The following is a 25262-nucleotide window of genomic DNA, read 5'->3' as shown; positions in this document are numbered from 1 at the left end:
ATGGGCAGCACACACACACACACACACACACACACACACACACACACACACAGCACACGTATTTTAATAGTAAATTTTGCTCCTTGCTGCCACTATCTCTGATAAAATGATATGAAAACAAGTATCATTTTGACTGAAATGACATAGCAGAATTCTGAAAAAAAATAAATTTTGATTATGATCTAGCAATTGCTGCCATGAAAAAAAAATGAGTTAGTTCTCTAAATGTTAAATTTTATAAAGGATTTTTAATGATCTACAGAAAATTTTGGTTTTCTAATTCTAAGCAGAGCCACACCAAACTCATGAACTAAATGTCTATAAAATATTATCAATTAAAAAGAATTAATTTCCAAAGAATCAAGAGCTAAAACGAAGCACCAGGTACATTTTAAAATGGAGACTAATATAAAATAGGGAATTATTTTTACCTCATAGATTTATATGTCTTTACTTACACAGTGATGGAAAGGTCACATATAGAAGAGTGAATGTAATAGAAGTGTCCATGAGTGATTTTCAAAAGTAACGACTGAACTCTAATGGTTACTTCATAATCAATGATGTAATAGTCAGGAGGAGAACAAAGAGGATTGCATAGCTACGGATGGACTTCCCAGTTCAGTTTGCTCTTAAAAAGGGTGACATTAGACAAACATCGCTAGTGTCAGAAATTAAGTAAAATGAACAATTACTGCATTGTGGAGAAGAGAATATTTTGGCAATAAGCGTGCTGGAGGTATATTTATTCAGCTGATCCACTCCAGACAGCTAAAGCCTCCAGCACAACCAGGTTAGACAGTATTTACACCTGCAATATCTCATTCCACACAGAATCTACACCATCAGAAGCAGGCTTGGAGCTGCATTTAGACTTTACAAAGGAAGGAAAGGAAATGTGCCCGTGAACACTTGCACACCTTCTGAGCACGGCATAAACAAACAAGGCGTTAGGCTTGATGATTCTGAAGTTCACGAAAAGAGATAAGCAGGTTCCAGGAAATACTATTTCTACTCATTTTCACACATTCTTTTACTCCAGCCTGGTAAAGGATTAGTGAAAAGGGCATTTCGTATCTCAAAGTAAATAAAGCCACTTAACTCCTGACACTGTCACTCTCTAAAGACAGAAGCTACTAATCAGATAATCCAGACGCTGTTTCAGTTGTTTCCATTTTATTTGGCAAATAATATGTTTCAAGGTGTAATTACTGATCCCTCCCACTTTCTTGCTGAACTGAGGACATCCCTATTATCTTTAACAAACAACTAAAATGTTTACAGAGAGACCAGTAAAACCAATGTCATAGTGTGACATATTTTTGTTCCTGGCAGGCTTTGGGCCTAAATCCCATGGTCTCTAATCAGATAACTCAAGAACAAAGATGTAACCCATCCTTAGATGTGTGCACAGCAGGATTTTTAAGTTTAAAAGTATGTGTTTAATATTCTCAAAAAATTATCTTGTTCCCAAAATTAAAATATTTGCTCTTTTTAAAACAAGGCGATCCATAAATTCAATTCAAGGGGCAGCTCAAAATAAAACAGACATCGCAAGCTACTAGAACATCCTCAAGACCGACTCAGAATAGGTATTTGAGAAATCCCTTGATTCAAAATAAAATTCAACTTTTACAATGTCCAAGGAACTAATACTCAAATGTTTTGTTACATTGAAAGGGGACCAATAGGCATGGTTTTGTAAAATTAGAAAAAAAAATAAATATAGAATGCTAGTAAGGAGAGAAAGGGTAAACATCAGCTTATTATTAAAGAATCTGATAGAGATAATAAATCAGATCAAATCAAACACAAATGCCAACCGCATACTTGTCCATAATGTCCCCTGGATTGGATGTGACGACATGTCTGCTCTCACTATGGTGCACAGTCCACAGAAAACGCTAAATAATACAGCTGACCACATTGAACTTTCTTAATGAAAATTAAAGGATAATAGATAAAAATCTTGCCCCACCTTTTTTCTTCCTTTTTTCTTTTAGTAAAACTGACAAATTGTTGAGGAGCACTACAGCGCCACCAACACAGATCAATGCAGAACAAAAAAAAAAAAAAAAAAAAAAATCTCCCACCGTGTGCAAAAAGAAGAAAACTACAAAATGCCAAAAATTACAAAATGTCTCCCAAATGTACCTTTCTGGAGAAAACATTAGAGAGATCTGCAGGGATGAATCGACAAAGAGCTTTAAAGAAATCACATCCTAGACCACAAGTTAGATCCGCTCAGCTATAAAAGAGCCACTATTTAAGCCACAGCCATAACTTAAACCGGGTTATGTCAATCTCCACCTTCATTACAGCAGAGCTGCTTTCTGTAGTTTGTATTCAAGTACTCCATCAAGAGAATCACAATAGGTCTATTCAAACAAAACAAAACAAAAACTACAACGGTATTTTGCTGGTTGATAATTTACTCTGAACAAATTAGGCAATAGATAATTTTTTAGAAAGAGGATATGTACATATTTGGACCAACATTGCTGGCACACACAAAAAAAGTCCATCTTGAAACATCTGAGTTCCCCTGTAGTTCACAGCAATTAAAGTATAATTTTCATTATATACGTTTATCTTTAACAATGAAGCGAAAAACTATTTTTTTTTCTTTCGGTAAAAATTAACCAGACAAAATTAGGTGGAACGTGCAGAGATCGAAGCCAAAGAAATATACGAAGATTGGTTTTGTGAGAAGAAACACAATGAAAATCTCTCTTATCTGGTGCTCCTTTCAAAGATGCAATGCCAAGAATGTTTAAAATTATAAACTTACCATCAGTGTAGGCAAAGCAGCAGCAGCCAGCTCTCAAAAAAAAATTGTAACAATATAGGCTGGGGACTGCGTTGTCCAGAAAAAACAGCCTCCGGGTAACGTACGGGTCTTCAAACATCCTGAAAATATTTGGTAAATCAAAAGTGAGACTTTCCTCCATGGAGGGCGGCGGAGCGGGGCGGGCAGCCGCAGGATCCGAGGGCGTTCGGGGGAATGGAGCAGGCTGGAGGATGCGGAGCGGGCGGCGGCGGGAGGCTCGGGGTTAACAACTTTGCGCCGGCGGGCGGGCGGGCGGGCGGACGGGCGGGCGGGCGCGCCGATTGGCTGGCGGCCGCCCAGCTCGGCGCTCGCTCCCGCCTCCCGCAGCTCGGAAAGAATGCACGACAGTGCCATCTTACTCCGGGCTCGGGAGAGCGCCGCCGCCCGGGCCCGAGTCGGGGCTTGGGATTAAGTGACAAGCTCAACAATGGCAGCGGCCGCGTCCTCGGAAGCATCTGGGCACGCCCTTGCGCGCGGCGCGTGGGGGCTCCTCCACGCGAGACGGCGTCCGTGTAGGAGGGTGGATGAGGACGCGGCCATTTGGAAAAAGATGCCCGTGTGCTCGGTGTGGTGTCCCCGAGGGCCTCCTGCAGCCACGAGCACCCGGGTTCCTGCATTAAGGAACCTCGAATCCTGACACAAGTTGAAACCATATTCAGCTTTCCCTCCCCCGCGCCCCCCCACCCCCCTTTCAACACGGCTTCCAAACCCCTTCCTGCCTGGCTCAGTTCTACTGCTCCGCCTTACAAACAAAATGGCTGAGGTGCCCAGTTTTTTTGGATCCTTCCATCCGGCCTCCAGGAAGTGGTAAAAATTCAAAATAAATAAAGCCCTAAAGTACACCCTTGAGTCTGAACTCCGGACCAACCTTTGGTGCTAGGAAATGCACTGTTTTGTTTTTGGTTTTCTTTTCCTTTTTTTTTTTTTTTTTTTTGGTTATTGTTTTCTTCTTTTAATTGTTTTGAAAAGAACATCAATCATTAGGGATTTACTTGACTGTAATCTGAACTTCCTGCTTTACATATTTATAAGGTCTTTCACCTATCTTAGCAGGCTTTCAAATTAAGTGGGCTGGGAAACTTGATTCTCTCTAGTTGTGAGCCGAGGAGGGTTGCTGCAAACAGACTTTTCTAATAAAGACAAGTCTGAAAATTAAACATAAAAATGTTAGAGGAATCTAATGCTTGTAGTTGCAAATGTAAACTCCCCAAAGCCAGCAAAGTGTTTCAGATTCTTAAGTGTGTGAATTGAACGCATTCACTGTACAATTCATTCCTTGCCTCCTAAATTTCTAATGTGCCAAGGGTGAAAAAAAAGAAAATATTAAAGGATGAAAAAAAAAATGGAGAATTGCCTACACCCCTGCCCTCCCCCCCCCCCAGGTCTGGTATACTTGGATAGTATTTAATAGGTAGACACTTTAAAAGCTATACCTAGGATTACTCTATCACTCACTGTCTACAACAGGACTCAGAATTACAGAACACATGCTATTGATTAATAGGTAAGTGGAATAAACAGGGCCTACTTCTCAGTAAGCCAGGAGGCTGGCAAAACCAGAATTTTGTCAGCCAGGTAGTGACCCACAGGAGTGGGGCTAATTCAGATAGACTGAGACAAACTCCTCTGTGGCCTCTATATTTTTGCACCTGTTCTACAGTCAACTGAAAGAGGTAACTGGGATAAACCTGCAGTCACAAATATTTATCGAGCAGCCATGATAAGAAAAATATCAGCAAAGGAATAGACACTTTTGCAAGTATACCGAGGACTCCTTTTTATTACCTATAGTCTAGACTGTTCTGGGCACTTTGTAAGTTACGCATGTTTTTAAATTACATACTTCCTGATTGTTGGGATTCTGCTTCAGTCTGCCTACCTGTGATGTCATTGCCTGCCTGCCATGGGGGGCGTGGCCCTGCCCAGGGCTATATAAAAGGACAGACCCTCCTCTTGGCTTTCTCTAGACTCTCTATTCTCTCTCTTCTCACCACCTTATCCCTTTCTCTCTTCCTCTGTCTCTCTCTGCCTCTCTCTTGGGAGCCCCTTCCCACTTTCCTTCTCTCCCCATGCTCACTTAATAAACCTCATATATTCTAAAATCTGGCATCTGGTATCTTATTATCATTTTCTTATTAATCATAAAGCTGATGAAATAGTAATTCTTGAAGCCATATGCATGGTATACACGAATAGGTTTCTTGTTTGTTTTCTGTGTGTGCGAAGGCAAATGGTGGGATAAAGTGTTGAAAAGTTCTCAGAGACAAGTTATTTATTACAGTTTTGAGGATGTAGCATTTGCTGTGCATAGCAGCGGCTGCTCACAGGTAATAATGAACAAACAGTGCCTTATCTCCTAATTTCATAACATCCTGAGGCCAGATGGACAAGTAGCTAGCTAACAAATGTCGGCGCGCCACCTACGGAGCCGTGGGGCAGTACCGAGACTACTCTTATCAAGACTTGAAAGATCGGGAAACTACCTGGAAATTGTAGCAGGACATAACTAAAGCCCTGATGCAGACTCCAGAAGCACTTTCTAGAAGAGACGTGGAGGCCAGCATGGCCAACGCATGCGGAGAGGAAGGGAAAGGGCGGCAGGTGTCGTCAGAGGTGCCGGGAGGATTGACATTGGGAGGGTTAGGTGCGTAAAAAGGATTGAAGTCTCAAATACACTGGAGCTCCGTGTTTAAGCAGTGAATCAGACGGTGACTAAGATGACACACTTGGAGATTTTGACAGTGCTAAGTAAACCCCAGAAAGTGGGTGAAGTGGAGGAGAAAAACCGCCACAATGTTCATTTTGAATTCACATAGCCACATCTCATGGAGTTTTACTTTTCATCCACACGGTGATAGCCAGTGATGATGGGTTAGTTAATTATAAACGTGATCAAGACCTAAAGCAGACCACATGTAAATTGCCTTGGTTGCCTGAGTCTCCTTAGCTGTGCCTACTTGTGCTTTGATTGTTTTCCTAGGTAAAGTCTCATTTTACAGCTCTGGCCTAGCTAGCTTTAGTACTTTTACTTTTAAATTTTTTACTTTTTTTTTTTTAAGTGGGTGTGATGGCACACACCTTTATTCCCAGCACTTGTGAGGCAGAGGCAGGCAGATCTCTGAGTTCGAGCCCAGCCTGGTCTGCAAAACGAGTTCCAGGACAGCCAGGGCTACACAGAGAGACCCTGTCTTGAAAGCAAAACAAAAACTCCTAATACTTTTTTAATCAGTTGAAAAAAAAAATCTGAGTATCTTCTGTTGTTACAATGCATCATTGAAGCTAGAATTTAGAATAGCTAATTTTTTTTTAAAGTAATTTTTTTCAATTTGGAGTTTGGCTTTTAGCAAACCAAAGTTCCACGTGTACATGAGCAGAAACAGCATGTTCAACTACTTAAATCTAAGACCTAGAACGTTCGTTGCCCCAGCAGATCAAGGCTCCTAGAGCCAGAATCTTCGGATACTTCAGCTCGTGAGCAGTAGGTGTATTAATTAAGACCTTTACCTCATAGAACTGAGAAATAAAGGAAGACATGCTTTGGGGGCTTTTATTTGTTTAATTCTTAAGAGGTGGTACAGTAACCTTTTAATCCTAATCAAGCTTATTGCTGTTTTTTAAGTCAAATACGTATATGGTCAGTTGCAACAGCGGGATGAATACAGCCAAGTAGCCCGCAGTAACTCCTGTCGGTTTCCCCCACTAAACACTGGATTACAGCCTACGACTAAGTTTTTCAAGGGTTTTCTGCCTTTGTAACTGCAGAGAGGGATTATGCATCTGTAGATTTTAGTTTCTCTCAGGTAATTCAGGGTTCACAGCCCTGATGGTCATGGACAGGTCCAGCTGGGAGACGTCCAGCTTCTCAGTCCCCAGTGAACAGTAGTATTAAACGTCTTGTACTCTTGGGGAAATCCCAGCATCACCCCCTTATAATTGCCATGTTTCTGCCTTAAAAATCCAAAGTCGCCGGGCGTGGTGGTGCACGCCTTTAATCCCAGCATTCAGGAGGCAGAGGCAGGCAGATCTCTGTGAGTTTGAGGCCAGCCTGGTCTACAAAGTGAGTCCAGGATAGCCAAGGCTAACATAGAGAAACCCTGTCTTGAAAAGCCCCACCACCACAAAAAAAGGTTTCAAAAGTGACAAAATTCAGAAACAAACTTGGATACATGAATGAAAGGGAGTAATAAATAAAAACATGCGAGAATTTTGTAAGCTTATAAGGTACAGTCAAAATACTACTAAATTGTGTGTGTGTGATGAGACATAAAAGCAAAAAAGGAAGTAAAAAATGAAAAAACACTGCCCTAAAAGAAAAAAAAATGCTTGAACAAAATCAGATGAGTATGGGGAGGGGGTTGTTAATGAATAAAGCATAAGAATTTTAAATACAATAAAGTAAACACACACACACACACATTGTGGAAATGACTTCTCTGAGAAATGCTGCTTGTAGTTTGACTTTGCAAATCAAACTTTCACCCAATCTGTAACCAAGTTAGTAATGAGCTTTGAGATCACTTATAACTGTCATTCACTCTGCTAACAGTTAGTCTGCTTAGAATTAACTGACCATACGCCTGGAATGGTGGGGCGCATCTTTAATCCCAGCACTTAGAAGGCTCTTTTGAATTAAAGGCCAGACTGGTCTACATAGCAAGTTCCAGGACAGCTAGGACTAAACAGAGAGATTCTGTATCAAAAAATAAACAAAAAATTAGCTGGCCTTTCAGAAAAACAATATAGTTAATCTTACTCCTCAATAGGCCAATATACCATGTTCTCTTCTTTCTCTCATAACCCATCATGACCCTGACTCAGAACAGTGTATGTGTGTGTCCATAAGATATGGTCCAAGACCTAAGAGCATTTGCTGAAAGCAGCAAGGCACTGAAGGCAGCGACCCGCACAAAGAATATTGACAGCAGCATGTGGCCATAGACTGGTAACATTTGATGGCTTTGTGCACTGCTCTGAGTCAATAGGGTTAGAAAAACAATTTTCCCTTGTGAGACTCTAGCAAAAAAAATTAAGACAAAAGTTCCTTACTCTTTTCTCAGTATTGTATTTGCTGTGCTGTTCAATAAATATAGAGAACAGCCTTTGTTTGAACAATCAAATCAGAGATCTTCAGAACAAATGAGGCTCCCTCTTGGGTAAACAACATAACAAAGCTATGCCGTTACAATGAAAGGAATCTTTCCAGGGAAATCTATAGCTCTAAGTGCTTACGGTAAGAACCCAGAGAGGCCAGGCACAGAGGGGTGTGCTTCAAGTAAGTAATATCAGAACAGCAATCAATGTGATGGAAAGAAACAAATAAACAACAAAAACAATTAGAAGAATCATTGAAACAAAGAGTTGGAGCTTTAAAAAGATAAACAAGATTGGCAAAAGCATTAGTTAACTATACAGGAGAGAGAGAGAGACAGAGACAGAGACAGAGACAGAGAGACAGAGACAGAGACAGAGAGAGGACCTAATCAAATAAAATAATAAGCATTTTGAAAAAGAAGCCATTACAACAGATATCAATGGAATTCACAGAAATCTTTTTTAAGGCCTTACTTTAAAATCATATAATGCTAAGTTGAGAAATCGCAAAGAAATGGATGAATTTCTAGATCCATATGAGCTATCAATTTAAACCAAGATGCAACAAACATGAATTAAACAGAACTATAGCAAGTGGTGAATTAAAAAAGTTTAGGCCCAGATTAATTCACCAGTGGATCTTCAGAGAGAAACTAACCAAAGATTTCCAAATATTCCATAAAAGAGAAAATTAGGAAACATCACAAAACTCTTTTTACAAAGCTAGCATTACCTTGGTACTAAAAGCATAGGGGAAAATCATCACAATAATACATTAAAAAAGATCATTTACTATGACATAGTTGACTTTATATCATCAAGGCAGAAACAGCTCAATACACATAATTAATAAGTGTTATAAATTACATAAATGGTCACAAGGACAGAAATCATATGATCATTTTGATAGATGCAAAAAAAATAGCTTTAGATAAAATATTTTATGCTAAAGTCCTGGAGAAATTTGGACCAGAAAAAGCATGCTTCAACATGATAAAGTCTATATATGACAAACCTACATCCAACATAATATTAAATGGGGGAGAAACAGCATTCTCATTAAAATCAGGAACAAGATATGGATGTTTACTTTCTAGATTTTTATTCATTATAGAACTGGAAGTCTTAGCAAGAGCAATAAGACAAGGGAAAAGGTACAAATAGGATAGAAACATGATATAATATTATTTTCATATAAGAGACTATAAAGAATCCACCAGAAGCTGGGCAGTGGTGGTACACCCCTTTAATCTCAGCACTCAAGGCAGAGGTAGGCAGATTTTTATGAGTTCAAGGCCAGCCTGGTCTATGGAGCTGCACAGAGAAACTTTGTCTTGAAAAACAAAACACAACAACAACAACAACAAAACAAAAAAAATCCACCAGAAAATTCTCTATAGTCGATAAGCATTTTTAGTAAAGTGTCAGGATACAAAATGAACATGCAAAAAATTAGTAGCCTTCCATATATACTGATGACAATCATATGTGAGAAAGAAATGAGGGAAATAATTCCATTCACAATGGTCTGAAAAATAAAAGCTTTGAAATAAAGTAGGGCAAAGCTGTGAAAGACTTCTTTTTTTTAATTTAAATTTAATTTTATTAATTTATTTAGATTACAACTCAATTTTATCTCATTACTTATATGCTCCCATTCTTCCCTCCCTCCTTCTCACTTTCACCCTATTCCCCTCCCCTAGGTCTAAGACCAAGGGGGACCTCCTCCCCCACTATATGGTCATAGGCTATCAAGTCTCATCTTGGTAGCCTGCTTATTCTTTCTTTGAGTGCCACCAGGCCTCCCCACTTCAAATATGGAGCACCAGAGTTCATGTCAGAGTCAGTCCCCACTCTCCACATAACTGTGGAGAATGTCCTGTCTGTTGGCTAGATCAGAGTAGGGGTTCAATGTTTGCTACTTGCATTGTCCTTGGTTGGTGCAATAGTTTGAGCAGACCCCCCTACGCCTCGATCCACCCATCATGATGTTCTTCTTGTAGGTTTCTAGGACCCTCTGGATCCTTCTATTTCCCTATCTCCTATATGTCTCTTACCTAGCGTCTCAAGGTTTTTGTACAGCTAAGGAAACTGCAATCAAGTGAAGAGGCAAACCTATAAATTAGTTGAAAATTGTACGAATTTACAAAGAGCTCAGAAAACTAAATGTCAAGAAAACAAACAACTAAATTTAAAAAGTGGACTATATCGACCTGAGCAAAGAGTTCCCAAAAGAAGAAATATAAATGGCAAATAAGTATTTTTAAAGGTATTTTTCCTTTACCCCTCAGAGAAAGCCAAACTGAAACTATTTTGAGGTCCCTTTCTCACCCCAATCAGAATGAGTATCATCAAGAATACCAACAACAAGCCGGGTGTGGTGGCGCATGCCTTTAATCCCAGCACTTGGGAGGCAGAGGCAGGTGGATCGCTGTGAGTTCGAGGCCAGCCTGGTCTACAAAGTGAGCCCAGGACAACCGAGGCTACACAGAGAAACCCTGTCTTGAAAAACAAAAACAAAAAAAAAACCCAAACAAACAAAGAATACCAACAACAGCAAATGCTGACATGCATGTGGGCAAAAGGGGAACCCAGAGCTACTGGTGTTGGGACTAAAACTGGCATAGGCACAGAAAAAGTCATTCTGGATGTTTCTCAAAAAGCTAAAACCATACGCCCAGCCCTAGCCCTCTGGACACAGAGCCAGGGAACTCCATGTCCTCCTAAAGAGACACCTGCATGCCCACGTCAGTTGCTGCTCTGTTCACAGTAGCCAGGAGATGGAATCAGCCTGCTTTCTGTCAGCTGACGAACACTAAGAAAAGTGTGGTGTGCATGGACCCAATGGAGTTTTATTAGGCTGAAAGAAAAGCAAAGTCATAAATTTTTTAGGAGAACGAATGAAACTGGAAAATATTATACTGCTTTGAGGTAGCCCAGGCCCAGAAAGACAAACGCATGTTCTCTCTCATAGGTAGAGCTTACCTTCAAGTTTTTCTCATTGTGTGTTTAATTTGGAATGTCTGGAGAGATCCGGAATCTGGAAAAGGATTGTAAGAGAGGAAAGGGAATTAAAGTAGGTGAGGCTGGCAGGAAACAAGAGATTGAAAGTACAGGGTAGGAATACTGGGGATTAAATCTGGAATAGAGAAGGTGTAGGTTAATCAAATCTAAGAACGTGTAAAAAAAAGCCTTATAGAGCTAAGCAAGTGGTGGCAGCACACACCTTCAGTCCCAGCACTTGGGAGGCAGAGGCAGGTGATCTCTGGCTTCAAAGGCAGCCTGGGTAAGTTCCAGGGACAGGAGTTTTCCCCACATGCAGGTCCTGGCTAGGGCTACCCAGAGAAAAACCTATCTCAAAAATAATACACAAACAAACAAACAAAAAAACTTGAAACAACAAAACAAATAAGAAAACAAAAGGCCTTACAGAAACCTACTAGATTGTGTATGTGTGTGTGTGTGTGTGTGTGTGTGTGTGTGTGTGTGTGTGTGTAGGCAATATCTCAGAAGACATGAGACATTTAATGAAGACGCTAAGCTTGGGATACCGTCTGCCAGTTATTATTAGTCAGGATTGGCACTACTTTTTAAAACTCTATTTTATTTTGGTTCCTTATACCTCCCTCCCAACCCCCCAACACTAAGTAGGAGAGAAAGGAGATGTAGACCTCTTCACTACTCCCTGCTGGTTAGGGTCATTGGGTGGTTTTGTTGTTGTTGTTGTTGTTGTTTATTTTTTATTTTTTGCAATACCATCTCAGTCCAGCAATAGCAAACACAACAAAAAGATGAATCAGCAACAGCATGGGGAGCAGCAGCCTTCTTAGGAGTTCTCTCAAAGTGTCCCTTTCTCTCTCTGGCCCTCTCAGAGTTCTCAGAACTAAACTATCTGCCCCTGGCAAAGACCACGCCCCGCTCTGACTCTCAGGCAGCTGTTATCAGCTGGCAAAGACCATGCCTCTGCATGAAGCAATTATAGTTAACAGCTGTGGATAAACTAAGGCAGACCCATATCCCACATTTGGGTTTAAAACAAAAACATGTTTACATAACATAACTGAATTTTTAAAGAAACCAAAACTTCCACTATGGTCAGGGTGGCCTGAAACACCATTGTTGGTGGTGGGGACACAGTACATACTATTTATTGCTCTTGCTCTTTTGACCACAATAACTAGATGGGAAAACCCTGTTGCTGAAAGCGCAACACACTTTGATTGCAGGATACTGAGAAATTAAGCAGAAACTAACTTGGAAATTGCTCCCTGCTCCCCAGCTTTCAAAGTCCCGGAAAGTGCTGTGCAGGTTGTCGAGGTAGAAAGACTATGATAAACTTCTCCAGGGGTGGACCTGAGTGGCCTTCCAGACAAGCTAGGCCTCATAAGGAGACTAACCAGCTGGGGTGGACCTGAGTGGCCTTCCAGACAAGCTAGGCCTCATAAGGAGACTAACCAGCTGCAGCTAAGTCCAAAGGACATTCCATTTTCCCAGCTTCTGAAAGGCACAACGATGACAAGTGGCTGTCTGTGATGCCTCTTAGCATACCCCAGCACATCCTGCCCTCCAGGCTCCCTCAGGACCATAAGTACCTGCTGCACATTTCAAAGCATCCTAGCTCTTCTCACCTCCCTTAAGCTAAACTCCCTCCCACTCACAGGCTTCCCTCACCCAGCTATTAGTTTTTCTAATAACTGTACTGTTTCAGCTGTGCCCTTTCTCTTCTTGTCTCACTCTCTGTCTCCGTTCCTCTCTCTCTGCTCTGCTCCTACTTTTCTCATGGCCAGGTTCAGTCTGCTTCTTTCTCTCTTTGCTCTGGACTCTTCCAGATGCCTCTGCCCGTTCTCTTTCTTATATCCCAATAAAAGTTTTCCCTTAGCCATACCATGTCATGGCCATATTGTCAGTTTATACACCACACTTTGTAATTGGATATGAGGCCTGCTCACTAGGAGCAATTCATGTCTGGTACTATAAACCTGGTCAAAATGCCATGACTGGGGAGGCCATAGGACCCAGAGGAGAACCTACCATTGTTGTTTTGCTAATGGACATATTGTCAAACTGTCTTCTCAGTATTTTTCTACCCATAGGTTAATGCTAATATCAACTTTGGCCAGAGAAGTTTCTTTTTGCAGAAGGTAGCAGCTGCTAATGCAGAGACTTGTAATTGGTCAACATGTTGAAAATGGACTGTTGAGTACTTGGAAAAAGATAGAGCAAATAGGGTGGGGTTTTGTTTGTTTGTTTTTCTTTTTTGTTTTTTCCAAAGATAGCAATTAAAAAAAAAAGATTTATTTATTTAAGTATACAGTGTTTCACCTTCATGTATGCCTGCCCACCAGAAGAGGGCGCCAGTCCTCACTGTGGATGGTTGTGAGCCATCATGTGGTTGCTGGGAATTGAACTCAGGACCTTTGGAAGAGCGGGCAGCACTCTTAACCACTGAGGCATCTCTCCAGCCCCAAGATAGCAAATTTTTAATAATTAAAAAAAAACCTTCGTTTTGGAAAATGCAAATTTTGGGAAAGGAATAGAGGATCACACTATTGTAACACTTCAGGACTTTCAGGCGGAGCCCTCAGCAGTAGCTTCGGTGTAGGGAGATCCGCTAGAGAGGGACGGCAGGCTCCCCAAAGAGGTAAGCAAGCTCAGGCCTTCTCAATAGCTGGATAAGGATTTTTGCTCTGTTTGTTTCTTTCTTTGCTTGTTTCCCCCTTGATACAAGGTTTCATATAGTCCATGCTGGACTCAAGCTTGCTATGTAACTAAGGCTTGTAACTAAATGTTTGATCTTCCTGCCTCTACTTCCCGTGTCAGGTTTACAGTGCACTACACCACCGGGCAGCGGATGCATTTCAAGTTCCACCTCCAGAACAACACACACACACACACACACACACACACACACACACACACACACACATCTATAACCAATAAGTCACAGAAGGAATTGGGAGAAAAGTTGTTTTTTTAAATTAATTTATTCAAATTACATCTCAGTTGTACTTACTTGTCTCCTTCCATTCCTCCCTCCCTCCCTCTTTCACCTTATTCCCCTCCTCTAGGTCTGTACTGGAAGGGGACCTCCTCCTCCACTTGAAAGGTCACAGCCTTTCAAGTCTCATCTTGATAGCCTGCCTGTTCTTTCTCTGAGTGCCACCAGGCCTCCCCACCATGGGAAAGTGGTCAAATATGAGGCACCAGAGTTCATGTCAGAATAGTCCCCGCTCTCCACACAGCTGTGGAGAATGTTTTGTCCATTGACTAGATGTGAGTAGGGGTTCAATGCTTACTGCATGTATTGTCCTTGCTTGGTGCAGTAGTTTGAGCAGACCCCCAGATCCACCTGTCATGATGTTCTTCTTGTAGGTTTCTAGGACCCTCTGGGTCCTTCTATTTCCCCATTCTCCCATACTTCTCTCACCTAGAGTCCCAATAGGAGGTCCTCACATCTAACCCAATCTCCTGGTAAGTGGAGACGTTCATGGGGCATCCCTTTTGGGTTAATGTTTGATTATGAGTGAGTATCTACCATGTGAGTCTTTCTGGGTCTTGGTTACCTCACTCAGGATGATCATTTCTAGTTCCACCCATTTGCCAGCAAATTTCAAATTTTCCTTGTTTTTAATAGCTGACATCATTGAAGATGGGGGCTTCAAGAGACGCTGGTGACAGAATAGTCACTAGACGGAAAAACTGCTCTACTACTGCTCTTATCTCTACTGCTGATGACAGGATGATTGTCTGCAATGATCAACAATGATGCTGGAAAGATGACTGTCCAGCTTTAAAGAAAATAGATGGACCAGACCGTCGGATTTCCTGCTTCAAAAAGCAGTTCGTTGGATGTTTTGGGCCGATAAGGCTGAAGACTGATTGCCCCAATGAAGGAGAGAATTCGGTGACTATCCAGGCAGTCTGCTCTCTCTGTACTCTGCAACTTGGAAGTTGCCTGCCAACACTTCCTTTATTAGATAGATTTTCCTTCTTGGGTCTCTGATGAGATTGAAGACTAGATAGCCACAGTGTTACTAGAAGCTTTAGTAGATTAATAATTGCAATTTCTCATTAAAAAAAAAGGACTCTCTTTGGTAGGATAGTGGTATACTTTCCCTTAGGTTAACAAGTATAAAAGGACTTTGTTATGTCTTTTTGTATGTCCTGATAAGTATGTATATATGTATATATGTGTATATAGTTCTTAATTTTTTAAAAGAGAAGGGGGATGTGTGGGAAAGATTAAGCTTTGTCACAGGTGGAAGCAATCTTGGCGGGCTTTACCCTTGGGGCACACCATGAATACCTTGTGAGAGACTGTTTGGAGCCTTCCTGGGCTTGGAATTCAGGAAGCCTACCTGGGAACCTCACTGTGGCTATTGTTTTCCTAATTGACCCTCGAAGGGAGAAGGAGACCGCCCTTTGCATGTGACTGGGAAGGTGGTGGGAAGAAAAACAAGAGGTTGAGAGAAGGCAAGCAGAGAGCACGGAGAGAGAGGAACGGACCGGACCAGCTCGTGGGTCAGAGAGACACCTAAAGACCTATCCTGTAGAACGGAGACTGAAAGGTTCATTCTTCTGTCCCTTTAACCTTTTTTCCTTCTTGTGTATGCTAGTTGGGTTGTATAATAAAGTTTAATTGTTAATAAACAGAGCCAACAGAGTAGTATTCCATAATGGAAATGTACCACAGTTTCTTTATCCATTCTTCAACTGAGGGACACTTAGGCTGTTTCCAGGTTCTGGCTATTATGAATAAGGCTGCTATGAACATGGTTGAGCATATGTCCTTGTTGTGTGCTGGAGCATCTTCTGGGTGTATTCCAAGGAGTGGAATAGCTGGGTCTTGAGGAAGCCCTATTCCCAGTTTTCTGAGAAAGCACCAGATAGATTTCCAAAGTGGTTGTACAAGTTTGCACTCCCATCAGCAATGAAGGAGTGTTCCCCTTTCTCCACATCGGGAGAAAAGTTTTTAAGATTTATTTAACACCTGCATGCCAGAAGAGGGCACCAGATCTCATTATGGATGGTTGTGAGCCATCATATGGTTGCTGGGAATTTAACTCAGTACCTTTGGAAGAGCAGCCAGTACTCTTAACCTCTGAGCCATTTCTCCAGTGTGTCATTTGTTTTCTTAGTAGCTATTCTGACTGAAATTAGATGAAATCTCAAAAAAAAATTTTTATTTGCATTTTCCTGATTCCTAAGAATGCCAAACTTTTCTTCCAAGCATTTATTGACCATTTGTATCTTTTTCATGGAATATTTTCTTTATGTACTGACTGGAAGATTTGTAGATTTGTAGTTCTTTATACATTGTGCCTGCTCACTCCTGTGTGAAGTGCAGTCGGCACAGCGCCTTCCTTTTCACCGGCTGTCTCCCTGCTCTACTGACTATTTCCTTTGCTGTGTAGACGCATCTTAATTTCATGTAATACCCCTTTTGTAGGAGCATGGTCCAAGAATTGGAGTCCTGTGAGGAGAGTTCTGAGTGTTTGTGAGAAAACCCCAAGAAACCAAGACAAGAGTCTTGTGACCTCAGTTTCTTCAAAGACGTGAAATTGTTTTTTGGACTAGGTTCGCATGCCTCTCCCAGGCGTAGTGGATAGGAGTGAGTTTACTTCGGATTGTTCGTTACAACTGGCGTTTGTGATTTGTGTATGTGCCTCTACGGAAAAATATGTTTTTGCCACATGCGGCTTGTCTGCCACGTGCAGTCTGCCCTTGTGGTTGGACACGTATGTGGCTCCTCTGAATTCTCAGTATAAACTGATGCTCTGAATCAAGTTGGCTGCTGCGTGAGACTTTACCCCACCTTACCCCTCCTCGTTTCTCAGCACCACTCTCCCAGGTCTCGCCATCAACTAAAGCCACAAACGCCCCTTTTTTCAATGCTCAAGCTTGTTTCCTGGGCTATATTGGGGTGTGTTCAGAAAACCCTTGCCAGTGCCTAGCTCTGAACTATTTCCCCTATATTTCCCTCTAGGAACTTTAAAGTTTCAGGTATTGCATTAAAGTCTCTGACCCACAGGCCGGGTGGTGGTGGCGCATGCCTTTAATCCCAGCACTTGGGAGGCCGAGGCAGGGGGATCTCTGTGAGTTCAAGGCCAGCCAGGTCTACAGAGCGAGTTCCAGGACAGCTAGAGCTGTTACACAGAGAAACTCAGTCTTGAAAAATCAAAAAACCAAACCAAACCAAACAAAACAAAAAAGAAAATACACAATAAAACATTTTGGGGCTGGGAAGATGGCTCAGAGGTTAAGAGCACTAACTGCTCTTCCAAAGTTCCTGAGTTCAGTTCCCAGCAACCACATTGGTGGCCCACAACCATCTTTAATGAGATCTGGTGCCCTCTTCTGGCATGTAGACAGAACACTGTATATATAACAAATATATACTTTTAAAAATAAAGTCTCTGACCTACAGGAGTATGTTTTATATTACTGTTCATCATCCCATTATGTCCCCTAGTATTCTTGTTTTACAGCCACACAGATGCCTTCCTCAGTAGCAGCCCGTTCAGCATGTGAGCTCTGAATCTGGAGAGACCTTGGCTGTCACTCAAATTCCTTATACCTGTGTCTTGTGGAATAGTGGCTCTAGTTGGATTCTGGTGGCCCTAAGCTGATTAAAACATCAAACCTCTGTGTGTGTGTGTGTGTGTGTGTGTGTGTGTGTGTGTGTGTGTGTGTGTCTTGTAGTGAGACACAGGAAATAATAGTAAAGGTGCCGCAAGGGGAGGTGTTTCAGGTAGGATGTACAGAAAAGTGACTCTGTTATTAAGAAAACACCACAGTATAAACTCCTGCCTCCTGCTTCCTTGCTGTACTCCTGTGGAGGGTGGGCAGGGTAATGAGAAAACCCCCTGGGAGACCTCACTGCTTCAATTTCAGGACGGATCCCTTAAGTCAAAGAAGAATTAAAATAGCGGAGCAATGGAAACACTGGGCAAAGACTCTCCCTTGAAGTGTGACCTTTGAGCAAGGGCAGGAAGCAGCTGAGGAGTCCTGTAAGATACATACGGGAGCCGGGCGGTGGTGGCGCATGCCTGTAATCCCAGCACTCAGGAGGCAGAGGCAGGTGGATCGCTGTGAGTTCGAGGCCAGCCTGGTCTACAATGTGAGTCCAGGACAGCCAAGGCTACACAGAGAAACCCTGTCTCTAAAACAAAACAAACCAACCAACCAAACAAACAAAACAAAGATAGATGTGAGAAGTCCTGTAACACATGAGAGTGGTTCTCTTTACAGAATAAGCCTCGTGCTGGAGGGTCAGTAAGTACTTCAAGTCTCAGGTGAAAAGGAAGAGTTTGCCATATTCAAGTCACAACACAACTAGGGATCCTGACTGTTACTTAGCGGCAGTAGACATAGGCTGTCTATTGTACTGTCGGCATTTAGACAGTTGTTTTTTTAACTAACTACTTTTCTTCTGCCTTGAAAAAAATCCTTTTCGTGTTAGATTTTGGTTAGCTATTGTACTGGCTAGCTTTGTGCGTCAACTTGACACAAGTTAGAGTCATGAAAGAAGAGAGAGTCTCAGTTGAGGAAATGTCTCCATGAAAGCCAGCTGTAAGGCATTTTCTCAATTAGTGATCCATGGGGGAGGGCCCAGCCCATGGTGGGTGGTGCTATCCCCGGCCTGGTGGTCCTGAGTTCTGCAAGAAAGCAGGCTGAGAAAGCCACACACATATCACACACACACACACACACACACACACACACACACACACACATACACTATACACATATATACACACATACATACACACAACACCACGCACATAGGTATACACATACACACATACATACACATAACACCACACACATGCATACACACATACACAGCACCACATACATATGTACACACATACACGATCACACACACATACATATACACAGCACCACACATATGTACACACATACATACATATACACACATACCACCACACACATGTATACACATACACACATACATACACACAATACCACACACATGTACACACTCTTCAGCTAGAGGCAGTTATTACAGTTCTGGATCAGAGAGGGAGGAGCAGCACAGCATTGTCTCTCATGACAAGCATTGCTGCCAGGCTCCCTGTCTGCCTGGGACAACTGTTCAGGGGTGGCTGCTTCACTTGAACACCTTTATAGGTAACGTGGGGCTCCATACTCCCAGGGTGCAGCCCTGTCAGCTGTCCCAGGGATGACTCAGTCACTGACAAAAAGCATCCCTGAATGCACATATAACAGAAGAATTAATAACAGCTATTATCCAACATCAAATCTAGCTTTTAAATTTCCTCATTGATAAAATAAGTATCTTTCTGAAAATCAATTCTTTTCCAATGAAAACCACAGCACAAACCATTTGGAAGACAGAAATGTACAGTGATGAGAATGCCAACTGTTTACAGTCCCATTTCCCCAGGTCCTCCCCTACCGTCTTCTCCTCAACTTCTTTTCCTGTTGGCAAACTTTCAGAATAAAGGATGCCAAGTCAGCGATGGCTATTACATAACTGGTGAGTGTATGTAATAGCAGCCATAAAAATAACCCAGACGGGAGCGATTACATAATTAACACAATTGCACTTCACTTTGATAAAGAGCAGGGATTTTTTTTTTTTTTTAGCAGTACTAGAAAACCATCCTTACAGTGCTGGACTGCCTGTGAGGTCACACGTGGGTGTCAGTGTAACTATTCAGATTGCTCCCTTGCTTGCTGATCATTGAACAAGCTCATTTGTGAGTGAGTAGACTGACAAGGGTACAAACAGGAAATGACGGTGGAGCTTGGGCCACTTGAAACGCATGGAAAGGACCCTAAGTAGAGGGAAGAGATGGGATGGTGAGGAGTAAAGGAGGTGAGGGGTTAGGGAAGAGGTGGGGTGCTAAAATAAAGCAGGATGTGTGACCAGATGTTGTACAGGGAAATCCAGGGTGTTTAAGGCTAGTGCTCTTAATTCTTGCATTGATCGCAGGTGCAGCTCAGTGGTATAACACTTGCCTAGCATGCTTGGGGGTGATCCCAGCACCCCACAAAAGCAAAACAACACTCAGAACATCTCTGTGATTATTCTGGCAGGACAGGTTGAAAAATTAGGGAATTGAATCATATTATATGTGTAGCTCTCTCTAAATACAGGGGGAATCAGGAAGTCTGGTCACTTTAGAGGAACATTCCAGCCACATAGCTGTGGTGGCTATGCCCGCTTGCTGCCTCGCCCTGTGACAGGAACATAGTTGGCATTTCCAACCTGCACATCTGACCCACTAGCATTCCTTCTACTTGCTTTTCAACAACAAAGGGAGAAGCCAGTGGGGCTCTTTCTCCTTACTGAAGGTTTGTTTTTTGGTTTGTTGTTGTCATTTGTTTGTTTGAAACAGTGTTTCTCTGTGTAGCCTTGCCTGTCCTGGAACATGCTCTGTAGACCAGGCTGGCCTCAAACTCAGCAATCTGCCTGCCTCTGCAGGAATTAAGGCGTGCGCCACCACTGCCAGGCTACTGACGGCTCTTTAAAGAGACCCATTTCCTTGAGCCTGAGAGATGGCTCAGAGGAAAAAGGTAACTATTAAGCCTGATACTCCTGGGACCCACATAATCAAGAAGAGAACCTACCTCTGCCAAGTTGTCCTCTGCCCTCCACACGCATGCGTGCACATGTGCACACAGTAGATAAACTTTAAATTTGAATGGATTTGCTTTTGCAGGAGTGAGTGTGTTGCTGAGCCTACAGCGGTGGTTCGGTCATCGTCAGAGGGAAGGAATCCCACCCTGAGATCCCGGCTTCACTCTCAGAACCCCTGGGTTTGACAGTCCTAACACAATCTCTCTACTGCAGTATGTTCATTGACCTCACTGAGGTCTGGATATGTATTTTCAACTAACAGATGTGTTGATCTACTTTTCTAAGTCAGTTTGCTATGCCTACTGCACATATTTGGAAAACAAACAAACTATCAACCTCAATTTGAGAGCCACCAAGGCATTTGGAAAGGAGCCAGTTGGGCTCACAAGTTGTATCATAACATGCGAAGTACATGTGTGTATGGCGCATGCCTGGGTATGTGGTATTTAATCTCGAGAGCAGGCAAATTTCCAAGACTCTCAGTCTTCCATTCTAGCACGGGTGTCAGCCGGCCCAGTAAACATCTGGACAGATGTGGATGCAGGACATTAGCAGTGGCAGCACTCTCGCCTCTACTGATAAATTCTGCTGTTCCCATTGTGAGGACTATGACTAAACAAAGTAGGTGGATTGTGGGTCATGGGCAAAGGCTTCTGTTTCAAATGGAAATATTTGAGGGGCTGGAGTTGAGGGGCTGAGGTGCTGGGCTTTTCCTGCACAGGAAGGGAAACAGCATTGCGGGTGGGAATTTGAGTGCCCAATAGGCAGAGGAGAGCCTGGGGCTGCTGAGCTGGTCTCTGTGGGACACCACTTTCATCCTATCCCATGCCAGACAGGTTTGTCCAGTTGTCCACCACTGGGAAGGGTGTGTGTGCTGCTCCATTGTCACATGGACCACACACCGCTGCCCACTTACCCACAAGCATATGGGGTGGGTATCCTATGCCTGAGAGCACCCCCCAGGCAGGGTCCATGGGCGGTCCGTGAAAGGAAACCAGGCCTTTGACTCAGCTGTCTGTTCCCTGCCCACAGCACTATTTGTATTTTCCTGGAGACATGGCTAGACAAGACCTGTGAGGATTTTTGCCAGTTCTTAGACCTGTTTTGAACCCAGAGATAGCCTGCCCGTTCTTAGACATAGCCTACTCATATCTGACAGTCCTCGTACCTGTGCTCCTGATGCAGCTGGAGGACCGGTGAGCCAGAGGCCAAAGGTTTGGGAATCTCACAGGGTAGGCGCTGGGGACCCTGTAAGGAATGCTCTGTACTACCTGGGGGAAGGCTCAGAAGCAACTGTTTGCAGGAGTTGTCACTGGACCTCGCCTGGGAGATGTCCTTTTGTCTGTGATTCCCAGCAGACGGGAGACTTCTCTGTCTTTGAAAAGGGTGAGGAGAAGGCTTCAACCGGGGCGTCTTGTCACCAACTGAGCCTCCATTCCTACTTTCTCTCCTAGAGATACCAAAGGGCTAAAGTTTACCTGCAAGCTCCCCTTGCCCAAGGCCTGATAATTCTCTGAATGCTGGGGGCTGTTGTTCATGTAAGATAACAAGTCATGCCGGGCAGTGGTGGCAGAGGCAGGCGGACCTCTGAGTTCTAGGTCGGCCTGGTCTACAGAGTTAGTTCCAGGACAGCCAGGACAGCACAGAGAAACTCAGTCTTAAAAAACAACAAAACAGGTTGGGCGGTGGTGGTGCAAGCATACCTTTAATCCCAGCACTCAGGAGGCAGGGGCAAATGCATTGCTGTGAGTTTGAGGCCAGCTGGGACTACAAAGCAAGTCCGGGACAGCCAGGGCTACAGAGAAACATTGTCTTGACAAACAAACAAACAAACAAGAAAGAAAGAAAGAAAAACAACAAAACTGTCACGTGTTTTCAATTTAGTAGAGAAGGTTGGTTGCTCCAATTGCACAGGACGTGCTTGATCACATGTAGGTGAGAGATAGGTAGACAGGAAGTAGTATGTCAGGATGTGTGCTTGCCCCTGAGTGGAGGAAATACGGTAGCCTTATGGGTTTTGACTTTATGAGCACCTGACGTAAGTCAGCGTGATGCTCTGGCAATCCTGGGTACGGATCTGGCCGGCGTCCACCTTCTTGGCCAGAGAGATCACGATGTTCTCCTGCTGTCTTCCGACTACTTGAGGCTCAGGCCACAAAAAAAGACAAGAATGAAGGCCGTGGTGGTGCCTGGAGACACAAGGTTCACTTTTGCCTCCCATATCTCTGGTCATTTTCTCAGAAAAAAAAAAAAAAGCAGATTTGACCCAGGGCAGCCAGGACCAGGGCCACACTGACAAGGTAGCCTGTCTGAAATCACGAGTTTTCCTTGGTTCGCTCTGTCTGTTTGGCAGTGTAATGATCCAGGGAAACTTGTAATGATGAAAACCAATGAGAATGTTGCAGACTTGAGCCCCTTTAAACCATCGACCTTGATCTCTCCTCAGGGTGCGCAGGGTCCTGCCCCAAGGGACCAGAAGGAGCCCTGTAGACGGTCCCCATCAGTGCAGACATGGTGGAAAAGCTGGTCAACCACCTGGTGCCTTCCCTGCAGGCTGGGGACCCCTTCTTTGTCCCTGCCTTTCTGTACACATACCGAAGGTTTGCCTCCACCCAGCAGGTGCTGGACCTGCTGTTCAAGCGGTGAGTGTCCACCTCCAAGCCCAGAGGTCTCAGGTCCTCTTGTTGGTTCCGGGAAGCACTGTGTCTACTGACAGCCTACAGTACTGTCAGGAGCCAGCAGCATGAAGTCAGAAAATGCATTTCTCAGGCTTGGCCCAAGGGAGTGGACTGTCCAGAGCTGAGACCCTAATGAATGTGGCTGTTGTTTGTACCTTGAAAATGCTATCCCTGCTCCCAAATTTTTAAGGCCTTGGTGAAAGTACTTCTTCCATGTGTAAAGAAGGTTCTAGAACTTGTATTGGAATACCCTATAAGATGGGCCCAGAGTGGAGACACATGGAAGGCCATCCGATGGACTCTGTGCCCACTTAGATGTCTGTGTTCACTTATTGCACGAGCATATTTGAAACACAGACTGTATGCAGGTGAACTAATAATTCTGAGAGCAGACAGCAATACACCTACTGTATACAGGTGAATACAAGGTCAATTTGAATTCCCCTCTAGGAATATGCCTGCCCCCTAGATATCTTTTAGGTGGGGTATGTAGGATTTTACAGGAGACATCCTATCTGGTGTCCTCTAGGTATGTACACTTCCACCCTTCTGTGAAGTGGACAAACAAGTAAAGAAGCAAATGGGCTTTTCAACAAGAACGACGGTCTTGGGTCTCCAGTGTGAGGTCATTTGGGTTCAAAGGGTAAAGCTTGGCCAATGCTGTGATCTCATTCTTTTCTGGTTTCTAGAACCATACTGATGTCTAAGCATTGACTGCAGAGTGAGAAGAATTGCATTGCCAATGGTGATGGGGGAAGCCTGGGCCTCAAGTGCCCCTGTGAGACTCTACCCTCATCCCAGGCAACAACAGGCAGGCTTGCTCAGCTGCCTCCATCAGAGGCTGGGGAAATGGGTGTGTGGAACTCCCTGCTCACATGGACCTCACAGCCATGCTCACCCTCAGTACTCATATGCACAAGGGCTGGACAGCTTCTTCCTTGCATCCTCCCTGCAGGGAGCCAAGGGAAAGTTGGAAAAGGAAAGGCCTGGCCAGTGACTGTGATGTCCATCTCCTTTCCCCAGCACCCTCTGCGCCTTCCTGGACACGTGGATAGATAAGAACCCTGAGGAGTTCTGTCAGACCTCAGACCTGTCCATTCTGAGGAAGCTGAAGACCTACCTGATTGTGAACATGCCTTACTCAGATCTCATCGTTCGTGTCCACACGCTTCTAACGGAGTTGCAGAAAGAAGAGGCCAGTGAGTCACAGAGAGAGGATGAGGAAGATGCAGGTGGGTGCTTGAGCCCCTGTGTGTGAGGACAGTGCAGTAGCCAGTGTGCTGGGCAGAGGCTTGTGAGTCTCCTGTTTGCAGGAGCTGTCACTGGACCCTGGGTGGGTATGTGTCCTCTTGTAGGACAGGGTCTGGGTTCATTGCAGACGTGGGTCTCCTCTGTCTTTGGAAAGGCTGCAAGGAACCTGAGATATTGACTCCTCCTGCAGCCCCAATGCTGCTTCTTGAGATGCCTATTTCAGCAGCACATCTGTCTCCATCCTTAGATCAGTGGAGCCACGCCTCTGAAGACCCAGAGCTTGAAGTGTGTTAACTGGCAGTGAAACCAAACACTCTGGGGACAGAACCAGCTTGTGTACCAGAGTAGGAGAACAGGAAAACCACAAGAAGGTTCTTTGACACCTCTGCTCTTGCAGCCAGATGTGGCAGCAGAGTCCAGCCAGCACACCTGACAGCAGCTGTGGCACCTGTGTCTCACCACATCAGCAGATACAGTGTGCCTTGCACACATCTCACCCTTGCTGCAGTGGGTCCACCTCTTTAGAGAATGGCCCCGCCACACTCTTTCTCCCTTCCCTCTCCTGAGAAATAGCCTTTCTACTCTTGTCCTTTTCAATGTCTTGTTTATTTTTTATTATTGTGGTTTGTGTGTGTGTGTGTGTGTGTGTGTGTGTGGTTTTTTTTTGTTGTTGTTGTTGTTTGTTTGTTTTTTTTGAAGATAGGGTTTCTCTGTGTAATAGCTCTGGTTGTCCTAGACTCGTTTTGTAGACTAGGCTGGCCTCGAACTCACATCGATCCGC

General features: G+C 43.6%; 2 protein-coding genes across 2 annotated transcripts in view; one reads left to right on the top strand and one right to left on the bottom strand.

Annotated features, from left to right (window-relative positions):
• Positions 1-3044, bottom strand: part of EPC1 (enhancer of polycomb homolog 1) — an 83227-nt gene extending 80183 nt beyond the window's left edge. The window contains exon 1 of the mRNA XM_084781956.1: positions 2792-3044. Coding sequence (XP_084638082.1) covers positions 2792-2794 — 3 coding nt within the window. The 5' untranslated portion in view covers positions 2795-3044. The remainder of the gene's footprint in view (positions 1-2791) is intronic.
• Positions 3045-23062: 20018 nt separating this feature from the next.
• On the top strand, positions 23063-25048 carry LOC311597716 (ral guanine nucleotide dissociation stimulator-like). Its single transcript, XM_084782018.1, has 3 exons — positions 23063-23194; positions 24254-24462; positions 24729-25048. The coding sequence occupies exons 1-3, from the start codon at positions 23064-23066 to the stop codon at positions 24773-24775; spliced, it is 387 nt and encodes a 128-aa protein (XP_084638144.1). The 5' UTR covers position 23063; the 3' UTR covers positions 24776-25048.
• The last annotated feature ends 214 nt before the right edge of the window (positions 25049-25262 follow it).

Source organism: Acomys minous (assembly GCF_964271855.1).
Source record: "Acomys minous genome assembly, chromosome: 5".
Classification (NCBI taxonomy): Eukaryota; Metazoa; Chordata; class Mammalia; order Rodentia; family Muridae; genus Acomys; species Acomys minous.
The sequence above is the reverse complement of the archived record's forward strand: the minus strand, read 5'-3'. Positions and strand labels throughout refer to the sequence as shown.